Raw genomic sequence first — 17,253 nt, 5'->3', positions numbered from 1 at the left:
CTGGCAAATGCCCTTACCTCTGGCCTATACTTTTTCCTCCATCTGGCTGCCTGAAAATAACTGTGATGGCTGTAGCTGTAGCCCACATCTTGTACCATGAGGACTAGGGCCACAGTCTAGAGGTAGCGATCTGAAAAGAACTTGTGTCGCTAAGAACTTATTGGGACAAAGCCACCCTACCAACTCTGTCTGGTTGCCGCTGGACTTTTACTTCAGAGTGACATACAATCTTAACTTTTTAAGTCCGCTGTCACCCTTAGCAAAATATCATCCTAATTGATGCCTAGACCAAGATAATCCAACTCTCATCTTGAATTGTTTACTTGAGAGAATGTTGTTTTCTTCCATAAAAACTCTTCTAACTTTATAAAGTGGGTTTCAGAGAGACTTTGAAATTTTGTCAAAGAAAGTGCCCTTGAAGTGACAGAGGATGGGGGGATTTTGAGCTCTACACATAGCAGGCACTCAAAAAACGTGTCAATTCATGAGTGATGTAGGCCAAGGAAACTAAGCATTTATTGAGCATCTGCCATAAGCCTGGAACTCTGCTGGGCACAGGGAAGGGTGGCAGTGAACAAAAATAGGAATTCCAGGTCAGTGGCTTTAGGAACACACTGTTAAAATGGGAGAGAAGATAATGTAGACGAAGGAATTACAACATGGGTTGACAGGCATGGCAGGATAGTTTGAAATCTTTATCACTTCTCTATTCCTCACCTCTTTTGATACTCCAACTAAGGTGGTTTTGCTGCTTTAGGTGTTCCCCAATTTTCATTCTCTACTTCTTATAGAATAAGAATAATTGTTGGTGGACCCATGGATCCCCAGCTAAGGACATTTCCCAGCCTCCCTTGCAACGATGGAGGTCATGTGATCACATTCTAGCCAATAGGATGAGATTGAAAATTATGTGCCAACTTCTGCATTGGGTCCTTCAGAGAAATGGCCTCTCCTCCCCTTTTCCCACGCTCCTGGTGACTGGAATAAGGAAGGGATGGTGGGACCCATAGAAACCTCCTGACACTGCAAGTTGGAAGTGACGTGTTGAAGTTGGAAGAACCATTAATTAGAAACCATCAGGAATTGTTCTGATGGTTGTGGAGCTACTGTAAAGCCCCAAGCTGCCTACCTGAACTTCTCTTGTTTAAGCCACTGTCATTTTGGGTCTCTGCTTATATCAGCCAAATCTGTGTCTAGTCGAGTAGGCCCATCCACATTCCCCCTCCTCATACCACAGTGATCCCAGCAGAGATGGTAAATATCAAAGATGACTTTTGTGCGCCTGAGCAAAGAGAGCTCTGGGTTCCTCATCCCTCAGCAAAGCCCGGGGATGTTGTCCTACGCCAGACAGGACTACAATACGTTAACCTGGTTTGTCCAGGCCAACGTAGCTCAGAGGCACACACAGAGTTTCCTGGGACCTCAGTGAGGTTAGCATCAGGAAGACCGTGGGGGCCCACAGGAGCCCGGCTGCAGGCCCTGCATAGCCCAGGGCAGACTGGGAGCAGCTGAGTGTGTCCCGAGAGCCCGAGTGGTGCTGGGAGTGAGCGAGGAGGAAGTGGGGGTTGACAGCTTGTACATGTCAACATGACACAGGTCCAGACATTCTTGCCTAGATTCTTGAGACCACACAAGTCCTCTGGAGCATGGGTGCCCCCGCAATGATGGAGATTTAATTTCCAGTGCAGGACAGATTGGGGGCTAGAAATAGATTATTTGAGTTAAATGTGAAGTTACATTCTTTGATACTCTGCGTTTGCAGACTGAAGTCCATATTTACTCCAAGTGCAAGAATGTTCATGATAAAGAGGTACCACAGAAGAAGGGAAGACTTGGGGATGAGTGAAACTCTCATTTGTTTTTGCTCTACTCAAAAAAGTATTGGCCTAGACATTTCCTTTTGAGTTGTGTGATTATTAATGAATGTGGACTCTGGGGTCAGATTATCTGGGTTCAACTCTCACCTCTGCCACTTACTAGGTTCATGACGTTGGGAAAGTTTTTTAACCTATTGAGGGCTCAGTTTTGCAATCTACAAAATGGGGATTATAATAATAATTACCTTAAAGTGCTGTTATGAGGTTTAAAGAATGTGGATCAGGATTTTCACAGGCCCTGCACAAAGTAAGTGCTTGATTAGTGTTAACCATTATTATTATTATCTAATAAGAAAAACGGTCACTTCTCTCCCTGTGTTTATGAGAAATATTCAGTTTTTATTTTATTTATTTACTTTATGCCACTTTCTCAAACAAGTATTGGAAGTTGAGCCAATGTATGCTTTTGCAACAATATTGAATGTGACTTTCTATTGTATCGAGTTTCGAAAGAGGCTCCAAGGCAGCCCACTGCTAAGTTCTGCTTAGAGATGGTGAACTGGTTCCACCCTCAGCCTTTTACTGCCTCCAAGCTGTGCAATAGATAGTGAAGGATTCTGTGGGAGGTGAAGGGGCAGGCTGTGAGGATGCTTTTGAAGCAGGTTGTTGTTGAACCTCATCTCAAGTCTGGAGATGCATTTCGGGAGATTGACATGTGTCTCCAGGATTTGGAGGGATGCAGGGATGGTCGTTTGAATCCTGCCTTGAAAATCTAAGAGCTCAAGGCTGTGGCTGGCTACCCGGTGGCATAGAGGGCTGAGGTCTGCAATGAGTTTGTGACTCGAAGGATGTGTCAGTTTCCTATTGGTCAATAGTGTATTCCAGGGATTTTCAACCCTGGCACTATTGACATTTGGGGCTGGATACTGTTTTGTTGTGGGGACTGCCCTGTGCATTGTGGGACATTTAGCAGCATCCCTTGCCTCCACCCAGTAGATGCCAGCAGCTTCCTATCAGTTGTGATAACCAAAAATGTCCCCAGACATTGCCAAATGTCCCCTGGGGGCAAAATGGCCCCCACGTGAAGCCATCCGTGCATCCCGTAGAACGGAGCTAGACCGCGTGGCCTTGGGAGGGACCCTGTCGAAGAGGATCCCCTGGGGTGGGGGGATGAGGTGACGCTACAAAGGGTGGATTACTAGGTCCACTAAAGGCAGAAGGGGGTTGTGTGGGGGAGAGGCACCCAGGTTGAGGGCAGTGCAGGGGCCAGGCGAGAGCCCCCGTGATGGGGATGGGGAATGGGTCGGGGGAGTCAGAACTCACTCTACAAGTGAAAGGCTGAGCGTCTGGAATCTGCATCCCCCAGTGGGCACTGAGGCCGGTTCCTGGGTACCAGTCTGGAGGGCCTCCTCCCCCTCTCTCTCTGCTGCCCCCACCCCGCACATAAAGGAAACTTCCAGGAACTGCCAGTGTCCAGGCAGGACACAGGCCAGTGGAGGGAGGGGAGACGTTTTCACCAGCTGAGAGCTAGGAGGTAAATTTTTACTTGGAACTTGGATGGACTGGGCTTTTATTATCCAAGAGGCCCAGGAAGAGCTAAGGGCTTGTTTTAAATTTCATTTAGAAGAAGGGAGAACTTGTATTCAACAGAAGGAATTTACAAGGAAGTAGTTAAAAAGAATACATTCGCGTTGCTGCCTGTACCCTATTGAGTTCAGCTCATTCTATACACTGGGCCGGGAAAAATTGTGAAAGACTCCAAAGTGGACCAAAACAATGGCTAGATGTCTGTCTAATTGTCTGTGCCTTTCCTTGCATCTGTGCTATTTTATGGCTCCATAAGTTGTAGAAGATGGACAGAAACACAAATGAATTTTGTCCAGTGGAAGACAACTAATTATAGCCCTGGAGATATAGACTATTTTTATATCTGTTTGCAAATTCATTCCAGCATTCCAGGTTGCTGTGTGTGTGTGTGTGTGTGTGTGCTCTTTTTTATAAATAATTTTTAAAAGTTTTATAAATAATTTTTAAAACTTTGAAATAATTTCAAACACATAGGAGAGTTTCAAAAATAATATAAAACCCATACAGAATTTGGAACACCAACATACCACCCCCCCCATCCAGATACCCTGATCTACCAAATTTTAAGATTTTGCCACATTTGTCATATCTGTCTGTCTGTCTGTCCATCCGTCCATCCATCCATCCATCCATCCAATCTGTCATCTCTATCTCTATGTGTATCTATTACCTATCTTATCTATTGTCTATCTATGATATGCCTATCTGTCTCACTGTTTTCTAAACCTTTGAAAGTAGGTTGCATACATCATGCTCCTTGAGCACTTAATACTTCCAGGTACTTTTCCTAAGAACAAGGATATTCACTTATGTAACCATGTGTGAGCTCTTTGAATTCTCCTTTGACGTGGTTGTAACATCTACTGGTTCCCTCATTAATTAATGAGTTACATAAAATCTCCGACACATATTTGCTTTATAAATATAACCGAGTGTCATGCTTTTACTTTTTTTTTTTAATTCAGTTTTATTGAAATACATTCACACACCATACAATCATCCATGGTATACAATCAACTGTCCACAGTATGATAACAGTTATGTGTTCATCACCACAATCTATCTCTGAACATTTCCCTTACATCAGAAAGAACCAGAACATGAATAAAAAATAAAAGTGAAAAAAGAACACCCAAATCATCCCCCCATCCCACCCCATTTGTCCTTTAGTTTTTATCCCCATTTTTCTACTCATTCATACACTAGATAAAAGGGGTGTGATACACAAGCTCTTCACAATCACACTGTCACCCCTTGTAATCTACATTATTATATAATCGTCTTCAGGAGTCCAGACTGCTGGGTTGGAGTTTGGTAGTTTCAGGTATTTACTTCTAGCTATTCCAATACATTAAAGCCTAAGAGGTGTTATCTATATAGTACATAAGAATGTCCACCAGAGTGACTTCTTGACTCCATTTGAAATCTCTCAGCCACTGAAACTATTTAATCTCATTTTGCATCCCCCTTTTGGTCAAGAAGATACTCTCAGTCCCATGATGCCGGGTCCAGATTCATCCCTGGGAGTCATATCCTGCATTGCCAGGAAGATTTACACCCCTGGGAGTCGGGTCCCACATAGTGGGGAGGGCAGCGAGTTCACCTGTCGAGATGGCTCAGTCAGAGAGAGAGAGGGCCACATCTGAGCAACAAAGAGGTACGCGGGGAAGACTCTTAGGCACCATTACATACAACTTTAGACTCTCCTTTGTGGTAATGAGCTTCATAAGGGCAAGTCCCATGCTCGAGGGCTCAGCACATCAAACCGCCAGTCCCAATATTTGTGACAACATCAACACCAGTCCAGGTGAGGATGTCCAACACATCCGCACCTTCCCCCAGATCCTTGGGGCTGGGGAGGGGGAGGCTGTAAATATATTTTTTATTATCTGCCCAAATTACTCTGGGATGTGTCACTATTTCACTCCAGCCTATACTAACCTACCGTATCTCACTTCCTATTCAAAGTTCCATGCAATTGTTGTGCTTGAACAAACCGACTGTAGAGTTGTACCGTTTAGAAAATTTAGATCCTGTGCCAAATAGATATCTCCTCCCTTGGTCTCATATGGAAGCTGAAGTTTTAAAACACAATCAGTTTCAACCTTTATCCTTTGGCCTGGCTTGCCCTGGTCTTAACCAGACCTGCTTCATTCATATCACTAATTGAAGTCTGGGCTCTTTTTCAGCTTTTTTTTTTTTTTTCTTTGACAGTGGCTGTATGCACTAATACTGACATTCATATCTGCCGAGCTCTAGCTCTGAGTTTCAGGTGTCTCAGAGATACGTGTTGTTCCAGAGACCAATCAGGTTATATGCTAGGGGATCAGCATCTCAAAGTTTAGAGACAGGCCTTACAATTCAGGGATAGAGTTAACTGCTGTAAGAGCTTACAATCTAGGGACTATTACAATTATTGTGTCCACGTTAGGCTATGTTCTAAGATTCAATTCTGAGTTTACACATTGTAGTTAGTCCATATTGGTGAGGCATTAAAGTATTTGCCCACTGTGTACAGGATCCATTCACCTCATTGTGTGTCTCATTCCTTCTTGCAGTTGCTCAATGTTCCACTGTATGTGTACACCACAGTACACCATTCCATTCTTCAGTCAATGTACCCTTAGATCATCTCCACCCTTTGCAAATCATGATTACTGCCTCCATGAACACCAGTTTGCAAATGTCCATTCATGTCTCTGCTCTCAGATCTTCAAATGGCATACCCCATAATGGGGTTGCAGGACCTTATGGTCCCCACATACTTAACTTTTTGTGGAACAACCACACTGACCTTCAGAAAGTCTATACCATTCTACCCGCTCATCAACAGTAGATAGGTACATGCCTCTCACCATGTTTTCTCCAACACTTTTACTCCTATATATATATTTTCCTACAATTTTATAGAGTTATATTCACATACCATACATTTATCCACAGTGTACAATCAGTTATTCATGGTGTCATCATAAAGTTGTACATTTATCACCACAATCAGCACTTGAACGTATTGATTACTACAAGAAGAAATGTTTTTTTTTTTTTAGCAATAATAAAAAAAATGATAAAAAGAAAAATAATATGTCATACAATACAATATAATAGTAAGGACAGCAAATAACACCACTACCAAGAATCCCTTATTCCTCCCCTATATCCCCCTCTCGTATACATTTAGCATTGGCATACTGCCTTTGTTACATTTAATGGAGGAATATTACAGTGTTACTTTTGATCATAGACTCATGCTTTTACTTTTTAAACAGATTTTCCTTTAGCAACACTGTAGATGATGTGGCCTCTGAGATTCCTGCGGCCATGGCCTTGGCTGGAAGTCGGAGCCTGGGGTGCCTGTGCCGCTCCAGCTCCGCAAGAGCCACATAGTCTGTAAATGTCACATCGTCTGTAAATGTCACTGCTCCTGAGAAGGAGGGGCTTACGTCGGATTCCTCTCCAATGACTTGTGCGAGGAAGGCTGCTTTGGCCTTTTGTCTCCACCATCTTGTCTGTGGAAATAGACCTCGGGGCACCTGTGCTTGCCTTTTCATTCTTTTTTTACCGGAGCTGTCCCTTCAGCTCTTCCCAGGTGGGAGTTCTGACACAGGGATGAGGTGAGTCTCAAAAACTGAGGCAGAGCCTCTTGGACACATTGCTTCTGGAACAGCAGCAAATAGGAAAAATCCATGCAGCCCTCTGCTTGTACCTTAGATTGACCTCAAAAGAGGCACCAGCCATTAGTGTGTTTTGTTCAAGCCCAACAATCCAACAACATGGGTTTGTAATTGGTAATGGGGATTTTTGTTAAGTAGCCAGTTATCTCAGTAATCCACGTTAAGAGTCCATTGAAATAACAGCCTCAGTTTATTGGAATGGCCTATAATTTGAGTATTCTTTTTAAAAGGAGAGACATTCATGGGTTGACAGATAGTCCCCCTTTTCAATTCCCACCTAACCATCCCCCTTTTTCTTTAAAAGCCCACACACCCTAACAGGAAGTAGGATTACATGCGTGACTTTACGGTGAAATTCCAGTGCACTGACAGGACACTAGACAGCCCTTCAGAGGCTCCAACCTGCCTCTCAGTTAATACAATCCATCTGTGACCATTGTTACTTGGTTATACTTATGTATGCCGCAGTTTAGTCTTTCTCTGTCAATTTTGCTGTCTCTTTGTCTTGCTCACATGAGTATAGTCTATTAACAAATGTGAATTTTTATCTATTTGTAAATTGAATTATATTCATTGTAGAAAAAATCAAAGCAGAAAAGTTTAAAGAAGGGACTAAAAAGTAATGTGCCGTACTGCTGCCTGGAGTTAATGCTATGAAAAACAAAATATATTGCAGGGACTGGAGTTTATGCCTCCTTGAGTTTTCCTCCCGCCTTTCCCTCATTAAAGCAGGGAGCAGCCTCCCCCTTCCCCTTTCGTAACTGGGGTGGGGAGGCGGGGCTTGCAGAGGGGGCGGGGCTTGCAGCAGAAGCAGGGTAGGAGGCGGAGTCTTGGAGATCCGGGCACACAAGGTTCTTCCAGGTTCGTGAAAGGTTCCTTGGCCTTCCAGAAAGACCAGTGCTGTAGACCTGCTGGGAACATATGGGTGGGGTGATGGGCCTTTTGGGATTATCACTGTGGGCAGGTGAGCAAGGACACCTGGGTCCTGGGGAAGACCCAGAACTCAGCAAAACCCTAGAGGGCAGAAGGAGGAGGCCCTGGGCCTGACCAAGGTTGAATTTCTTAATAACGCTGCAAGCTTGGAGCTTAGAAGTAAAATTAAATTGATTTGTGGAAAAATAAATTGCTTTTCCTTACCTACATGAGTTTGTAGACTGCAGTTTAGAATACTCTATGTATACTGTGCATGTAAATACATTTGCATGTTGTATAGGCCTTTTTATTTCATTTCCTTCCACTTTTGATGTCGTGTGTGTTTCCCCAAGCCATGAAATACCATTTTTGATATTCTATTATTTGACAGCAAGGAGCTGGTCTGTTGTGTTCAGTGCCTGACTCATGGTAGAAGCTCCAGAATTATTTGTTGATTTAACCAAGCGTGGACATATCCTGATCTCTCTACCATTGGACGTTTAGATTGTTTCCAGTTTTGTAAATAATGCTTCAGTGAACATCATTGATCAGAATCTCTGTCCTCAGTCTCGATTATTTCTTCAAGATGTCTGTAGAAGTAGATCTACTGAGTCAATAAATATGCACAGTTAGAAAAACTCTGGATATTTACTGAAAATTCACCCTATTGAAATATAACGATTTACACTTTCACTAGCAGTGCCTGAGTGTGCCCATTTTATCATACAGTTTTTCTTGGATGCTCATTGGTGTTTGTATTTCTTCTTTAGCAAATAGGGCTCTTGAATCTTTGGTCCATTTTCCTGCTGGCTACACCAGCATATTTTAATTGGAGAGGTGGATTTGGCTCATCCTTCAGGTTTTCATCTGCTATGTGGCACTTTGCTGTGCCAAAAACCACAGACTCTGGACAGGAACTTAACTTAGCATGAAGCAGGTTTTTCTTGAAACCTACTCAAGGGGTTAAGCCACTGAAATACTTAAATTGCAGTTCCTGAGTTCCCATAAGGTTTGCTCTGGGCTCAGGAATTTAGGATTTTGGGGAAAAGGATGACTGATTTTTCCCAGTGTAGTGGTGCCATCTAGTGGATATTGAAAACAGTGATAGAACAAAATCCTCTGTGTTTGGGAGTAAAACAGCTCATTTAACCTTGCCGTCTCCCATTCAGGGTACCCTCAGTTTTCACTCGATTATTGATCCTAACACTTTTGAGGACTTAAGCTTCTGAGTACCTGGAACTCAGGAACCATCAGTGCAATAGGCTGTTGTTATGAACCAGTATCAAACCCGTGGCTTCTTAGGCCATAACTTTAATCAATGGATTATGAAAATACAGCAAAATACTTGCAGCATCATTACTGAATCTGGTGTTTGAAGTTGAAAGCCTAAAAGGAAGCAAGGCAACTAGTAAATTGTGAAATGCCAGATTAGGGAAACTTCTTAATGGTCAAGACTGGTTTTAATCAACGTTAGTAGGTAGATTTTTTAGCCCCCTAGTGAGCCAATTGTCCCATTACTTCATTTATATCCTCAGCACCTGCCAACCACATCCCATGTATCAGGAAGTCTCTACTGGATTGTATTTTTAAAGTCTTCTTCTCCTGCTTTTATTCTTCCTCCCTTTTGATTGTTAGCCTCATTATGACACTCTTCTATGTGCCAGTTTGCTGTGTTGAGTGCTTTGCACAAACTTAGCCCGCAAGTACCATCACATATTATTTATTCTGTCATTTATTGCTTGAACTCTCCCAACTGCCATATTAGCAGTATCTGTGACATCTCTTTGAAATTCCCTCTTCTCTCACACTCCCCACCATTGTCAAAGAACCCTACAAACTTAGAGGGCAGAAAAAGAACTGGAGTCTGCTCAGCCCACCACTGCTGTTGCATTCTGCTGCCACATGGTGTCACTGTTGAAGCAGGTCTGGTGCAGTTTGGTGGAACTGCCATGGCAGGATCCCTGCTTGGTCCAGGGGCTCTATGTTTGGACTCCCAAGTTGGTGGTTCTTTATGTTCCCACCCTCAGCCCTTGTTTAGAAGAGCACAGCCATGACCAGGGTGGCTGGGGTTGGAGGAATGTCCAGCATCAGTGACAAGGCTATAATAAGACCTGCTCCCTCAACACAAATACTTGAGTCTTGTGTAGACAACAGATTGCCATTTGCTCATTCAACAAGGCCAGGTTGAAAGACAATGAACATAGTAAATAAGTAAATAAAAAGTGTATCAGAAAGTGACAAGCATTGTGGAGAAAAAGAATATGATAATAGGGCATGCATGATTGGTAGTGCTGGTCGGGAGAGGAGAGGGGCAGTGTGCAGTGCTGGGGAGGCAAGAGGGGGCCTCATTTGAGCAGCAAATAGAAGCTGCTCTGCGAATGACTTGAGGAACAGTCAGTGCAGGGTCCCTGATACCGGGGGCTGGAGCAGAACGAACGAAGAGAAGTAGTTGGAGTTGGGGCCAAAGGGTAATGGGGGGTGGTGCACACATTGAGTAGGGCCTCTAGGCCTTTGCAAAGATTTTGGCTTTTTCTCTGAGTGAGATGAAGAGTGACTGTGGGGTTTTTAGCAGAGAAGTGGTGTTGTCTGCCTTATGTTTTAAAAGTTCCACTCTTGCTACAGTATTGAGTAGATCGAAGGGTGGGCAAAGGCAGAAGCAAGACACCAGAGAGGGGACTCTTGTGGTCATCCAGGTGACAATGACAGTGTCTTAGAGCTGCATGGGACCAATGCAGGGGGGATGAGAAGTGTATTAGTTTCCCGTGGCTGTAGTAATAAATTATCACAAACTTAGCAGTTCGAAACAACACCCATTTATTATCTCACAGTTCTGTAGGTTAGAAGCTCAGCGTGGGATCTTTGGGTAACATCTGAAAAGGTCAAAGTCTTGGTATCTTAGGGCCATGTTCTTTATTTTTTAGGCTCTGGGGAAGAATCTGCTTCAATCTCACTCAGTTGGCTGGCAGAATTCTGTTCCCTGTGGTTGTAGGGCCAAGATCTGCTTTCTTGCTGGCTTTCAGCCCCAGCCTGTCTTAGCTCCTTGAGGCCACCTGCATTCCGTGTCACATTTCCCTCTCCATCTTCAAGCCAGCAGTGACATGTCGGACATTCACAGGTTTCACAAATCTCTGCCTTCTCTGCTTTGAAGGGCTCATGGCATTAGACTGGGCCACCAGGATAACCCAGCCTAGTTCCTTCACCCGAGGTCCTTGCCTTAATTACATCGGTCCAGGGACTGGGCAGGGACGTCTTTGGGTGGCCCCTGTTCTGCCATCACAGGAAGGGATTGGGTTCTAGATATACCCACCAGAATCTGTGACAGATTGGATGTGGGATGGGAGAGGAAGATGGGAGTCAGGGGTGACCCCAAGGCCCTTCACCTGAGCAGCTGGATTAATGGAGTTGCCAGGACCTGAGAAAGGAGTGGGGAGTCTGGGCTGAGCCTCCGGGGTTCCTCTTTCTTTAAAGCATTTAAAAACCATTTCAGAGCCTCCCCTCCCCTCCCCTGGTGGGCCCTAAAGTGGTCAGGGGTCAGGGGTTGGGGTCCCAAGTGTCTCGTGTAAAGGGTTCTTCTTCCTCCCCAGTGATGGCCTTGGCTTTCTGGCTTCTTAGGAATTGGTGACCTTGATCTAGTCTCCAGAGACTTTGTTGTTCCCTGTTTCCAGTGTACTCACTCCCTACTTATTGTTCACTTGTGAGTGATGCAGCAGAGACCAAGAGCCACTTTCTCTCCATAATATATTTATACACACACCTGCCACAGCTACATGAGTTCATTTTGAGATGGCTTTTATTATTGTTTTCATTTAACAGAGGCTAGTAGGGCCTGTTCCACACACACAGTGCAAAAACATCAGACCTCTTTTATTCTTTCAACGAATTGCTGCAGGTTATTACCTTCATTTTAGAGAAAATTGTAGGTTAGTGAGGTTAAATAACTTAACCAAGGTCTTGGGACATGTTGGGATTCGAATGTACATCTCTGACTCCAAAGCCTGTGATTTTAGCCATTAACAGAACTAAATTTAGAACTATTGCTTCATCAGCCTCTCCAAGAAGAAGTCTGTGATCACTGGAATGACCAAGGTTAGAGTGGTAGAGTGCTAGATTAGATTCGTTCTCCCTCACACAACAAGTGGAAAGCTTTGGCTAGTGCACTGCTAGAAGAGGAGGCCACGGGTGGAGAATAAATCATTTTACGTTTAAATAATTGAGCTTTATCTTCCGAAAGGTGCACCAAACTCAGCCCAGGCAGGCTTTGCATCTATCAGAAAATAACCAGGGGAACCTAGAATGGCTTCTGAGCTGCAACAAATAGAAATGTCTTTGTTAAGAATACTGAATGGGAAGGAATAAAATGAGGCTCCATTTGTGAGAATGAATAGCTTTGGCTTGTCTCCATCCTCGTCTCTGTTCAATGCCGTTGTGCAAAACTATCTACCTAGATGCTCTGAAATTAAATGCCCAAGACTTTTCCAGAAGGATCTCTTTGTTACTCTGGATTTTGATGAGCACAGTGATCAGCCATTGTTATCTTTGGTGCCGTTTGGTGGCTTCTTGCACTTTGTGACTCTGGGCTGAAAATTTGAGAGTATTCACACAGCAGGGTGTGCTAGCTGTAATAGTTTGGCTATTTGCAGGTTTGATGAACTCCTTGGATAGACTGTCCCTCTGGAAGGTGAAGGTGAACCAGCTTCTGGACAAATGTCACAGCATCTGTGCAAAGGGGCTGTCAACATTCCTGCTTCATCAGACTCTCACTGGTTTGTTACCAATCCCTAAGAAGTTCCTGAACTGGTCTGGCTAGACCTAAGGGGGCAGCTTATTTGAACACCCAAAAAAGAAAGCAGATATGTCCTGGCTTATGTGCTAAGGTGACTAAAGGACGTGGGTTGGGATGGTTCGCCATCAGGGAGCACAGAGTTGCTTCTTAGTGGCTGCTGGGAGCCTAAATCCTGGCTGTGACTCTTGGTCTACCACTGAGGCAGAAAACCTTTGAGAGGAACTTGCCTTGTGATTGCGAGGGCTGGTTTCTAGTCCTGTTCTCTGAAGTATCCTGCCCACCATTTGAGATGTGTAAGTCATCTTCACTCCTTATGAGTTAGTAGAGGAGACCCACAGTCCTGGATTGTTTCTCCAGAAGGGAAAGGCTTATCAAATCACAAGGTCCTGGAGATATTCAATGGTGGTAACTGTGGACTTGGCATTCTTCTCCGTTCTGGGCTCCCCGAGAGGCCCAGCATGCATCATACCTTTCTCTTGCTGGGAACAGGGCAGGATCCAGCTTCTTTGTGCTCTGATGTGTAGCAACCCTGGACTGCAGTTGGCCAATGTCCTCAGAAGAGGGCAGCAAGGATTTTCTGGTTTGCTTGGGTCATCCACATGCTCCAAAGTCATGGCGGCCCTGCTTGGTTTTTTTTTTTTTTTTTTTTTTCACTTCTCTATTTAGGCATGATATTCATTTATTACCAAAATCTTCACATTTACTTTTAAAGAACTGCTTAAGTGGGAAATCGTACCGTTATGGGTAAATTAAATATTCAAAAGAGATGTTCCCACTGTAGCATTTGACAACAGCTCCCTCTTGTGGTAAAAAGCATTCACTTCAAAGATGAATATAAATACAGAATTGAATTCTCTTAGCTTAAAATTGCACTGTGAAAGTTTATTTCATATTTAGTGAATTTCAAGTAAAGAGGGAAGATTTAGGAAGACGGAGACAAAACAATGTATGCCCTTTGCCTGGATAGTTCCAGATTTCCAACAGTCTCATCAAGGTGTTTCCAAAGTTCTTCAAAGAAGCACCATTTTTTTTTTTTCTTACAAATGAAATACCAAGTAGAAGATGTTTTCATTGAAAACATGCTAATCTCCAGTTTAAACAGAATAGTATGCAGAATAGAATCAGCATTCCACTTTGTTACTTTAACAGCAAAGTCCTTTAACAGCTAGGACTTTGAAAACTTTACAGAAAAAGCATTATTGAAAATATTTTAGTCCAAAAGCGCCTTAAGGTACTTTTTTCCCATTGTTCAAAATCAGAGGTTGCAATAACTGGCAACAACCTGCTCTAACAATGTGAAGCTGTACAAAAAGTCCTCTTCTTCAATTCCAAATTTTGTGTACTGATGAATGTAGGCCTTTGACGCAAACATATTCCATGCTTTGCCCACAATCGTATCAAGTGATTTTACTAAGAACTGGCTATTGCTGACCAATGCTGCAGACTTCTCATATTTGCTGAAGGCTCGCTGGGTTTTCCATACATTGAAAGCATTAACAGGGTCTAACCAAGAAGTATAGAGAGCTGGATCTTTAAATCCACCCAGATCTGCACTTTGCATATCTTTCCCTCGAAGGATGACCAAGTTAGCAATGGAAGTGTTAAAATGAAGCTCCTTGTTCAGAGGTATTTTACCAAGAGCAGGAAGTCCTGATAAAGGAGGCCGTATCTGCCAATAGATCCCTTCTTCCATTTTCGCATTAGAAATGAGCATCTGTCTCAAATGCTTGAGGAGGCCAGCCCAAGTAAATGTGCTGTATGCCAGTGAGTTCTCAGACATTTGAGGAATGTTTCGAATACTCAACATTTTGAATTCAGGATGGGGAACTAAATTCTCCATTAGGTCTCCTAAAGGATTTCTTCTGTAGTGAAATGAGCCTTCTGCAGAGTAAGTAGGCTGGAAAACACTTCCTAGCTGATGTGCAAGGACTTGATTCATATCGCCAAAGGAAATTTGTTTGATATTCATCAGTTTTGCACAGATCTTATGAACAGCATCATTCTCATGAACAAGGAGGGCGTCTGAAGATCGATACAAGTGAGAAAGAGTCAAAATGGAGTTGTAGTTCTGAACAATAACCTCTCCAGTTCCATAAGGCTATATAATCTGATTCATTTTCAAAGAGTTTGAGTACTGATCTCGTAAATTTTGGGTAACGAAAGCTCCTAGCCCTGATCCTGTGCCCCCAGCCATGCTCATTATGATGAAAAAACCACTCAGAGAGTCACATTTCTCCACTTCCTTCTGAATTAGGTTCATTATCGATTCTTCATGCTTGGGACCATGAACAGAGTATCCATAAGCCCAGTTGTTTCCTGAACCTTGCTTTTGGCAGAAGCATGCATGCCGAGCATATTTCCATCGACCAGACTGGGCAGCCTTTGGCAGTGTTTGATTGATAACTTTAGGTTCCATGTCAACAAGTATAGCCCGGGCAGCTAGAACTCCATTTTCCTCCTCACTGAAGAATCTTTCTTTGCAAGATGCTTGGTATGCCTCATTCTCTCTCTTTGAGCAAAGTCCCTGGGAACAGTCTGAGTCACTAAATAAAGCATCAAACACTTCAAATCCAATCTGATTGCCACATTGACCAAGTTGCACTGTTACTATTGACATGCTGAGCCACAAAGAAGGACTATCTCCACAAAAAAAGTGAGCAACTGCTGCTCCGGGACCGCAGTTCTGTCTTGTTCAAACTTCAGAGGGCCCCTGCTTGGTTTTTATATCTAAGCTTTTGCCTGTGATTCGGAGCCCAAATTCTCTGCTATAGGGTCACTCTGCCTGTTGAGGAGCAGAGAATTCTGCCATTTGTCTGAACCAGGGATTCAGGGACAAGACTCTTTGCAATGGGCTGCTCTTTTGCCTTGGAGAGCACTGAGAAGGCTTTGAAGAAGGCAAGGTGAGTGTGGGGTGCAGTTGACCTTCTTCTTGGAGTGGGAGAAATCAGGGCTCAGGGTGAGGACCAGGAACTCAAGGGGCCTGTGGCAATGGTCAGGCTAATCCCAGAGGGCGTCCCTGATGCACCTAGGGGCTCCCGATTGCCCTCTGGACCTCAGGCTCTTTCTCCTCAACCTCTGAATTCAGCACTGCCTGGTTGTTCTGAATCCGTGGTACTTCCTATTCAGGCGTTAAAGGCCCAGTGTCCGGGTTCAGTTATTGGCCTGAGAGGGGTTATTGAGCTGGTTTGGGGGGTGTGGGGTCAAAACAGGATAATTCAATCTTTGCAGGCTTATCTAGGTTAAAAATAAAATAGAGTATCTCAGGCAGCAGCTTTGCCCAATGTTCTTCTGGGTGCTTATGTACAGACCTGCGCCTAACATCTTGGGGGCCCAGAGCAAGAGTACAAATGGAGGCCCACCCACTAGGTGTCTAAATATTTAAAATCTGTAAGTCAAGCTAATATCGGCTAACTAAAATAGGCTCTGTTCTACGTGGACAAGTAAAACTTGACAGCAACAAATGTAAGTAATATATAAAACTAATATTCAGTAATAAAAGTAAAAATTCAGTTTTTGTGTGACAGAGTTGGCAGATGATCAAAGATGACTGAATTTAATTTTTATCATGCATGGCTGGATGTCCTGTTGATGGGCTGGCAATGTTTGAGGATTAATAAAATAAAGATAGATGTAATTCATGAATTATAGCACACATAGTACACAAAATTTATTTTTCTTGACTTCTTTTTAGCCAAACCACTAATTATGTTGTTATCAAGACTTTCACATGGTTTGTGTTTTATTGATCGTAATGATCTATGCAGTGATATTCCGAGTGTGAGCCTAGGTCCCCACAGGAAAAAGACTTCTCTCTAAATGATTTCCAGGGGATGGAGATAAAAGATCAATAAGAGAAATGCTCACTTTCAGGTTCCGTACCTGTCTTCAACACCTGCTGGAAACAGAGAGGACAGACTGGCCACACACTTTGAGAAGCACAGGAAGAATTTTTAAAAGGGACAAAAAGTGTATAAAAGTTTAATTCATTTTGTTAGAACCATAAATTAAAATAAAGAATTAAAAATTCATATATATGTTTTAAAGGTTATTTTCCTTCTCAACTATTAAGCATCTCTATTAAAAGTAAACCCCCAATACAAATGATAATGAATGAATATCACACTTTTAAACAAAATGATTTAAATGAAGCTGACATTTTAAATTTGAGAGTTTAATAGCATGTTAATGAACTATTTTTAGACAAGTAAATCTGTTTGCAGTTCTTGTGTTCAGAGTCCATCTAGTTGCCCGTATAATGGGGCAGAATAACTCTTCACCCCTGTGCTGGACTGAATCACAGCCCCAGTTAGGCGGCTCTTGGTCTCAACCCGCATTCCCATGGGTGTGAACCTGCTGTAACTAGGATCGCGTGAAGACGTTCTCTTTAGTTCGGGTGTGGCCCAGCTCGATCCAGATGGGTCTTAATTGGGTTCCTGGAGGCCTTGCAAAGAGAAAGCCACAGGAGGAGGCAGAAGCCAGA

The 17,253-nt window shown here is 43.3% G+C and overlaps 1 protein-coding gene across 1 annotated transcript; it reads right to left on the bottom strand.

Annotated features, from left to right (window-relative positions):
• Nucleotides 1-13,805: 13,805 nt before the first annotated feature.
• Nucleotides 13,806-15,070, bottom strand: LOC119515742 (tubulin delta chain-like). The gene has a single exon (XM_037811881.1). It carries the CDS (start codon nucleotides 14,740-14,742, stop codon nucleotides 14,029-14,031), a length of 714 nt encoding a protein of 237 aa, XP_037667809.1. The 5' UTR covers nucleotides 14,743-15,070; the 3' UTR covers nucleotides 13,806-14,028.
• Between the last annotated feature and the right edge of the window lie 2,183 nt (nucleotides 15,071-17,253).

This window comes from Choloepus didactylus, chromosome 19 (genome assembly GCF_015220235.1).
Source record: "Choloepus didactylus isolate mChoDid1 chromosome 19, mChoDid1.pri, whole genome shotgun sequence".
NCBI lineage: Eukaryota > Metazoa > Chordata > Mammalia > Pilosa > Megalonychidae > Choloepus > Choloepus didactylus.
This window is presented reverse-complemented; position numbering and strand designations above follow the sequence as displayed.

Coding starts and splice junctions, on each gene's coding strand:
- LOC119515742 (XM_037811881.1), bottom strand. CDS start 14,742: ATGAATATCAAACAAATTTCCTTTGGCGATATGAATCAAGTCCTTGCA.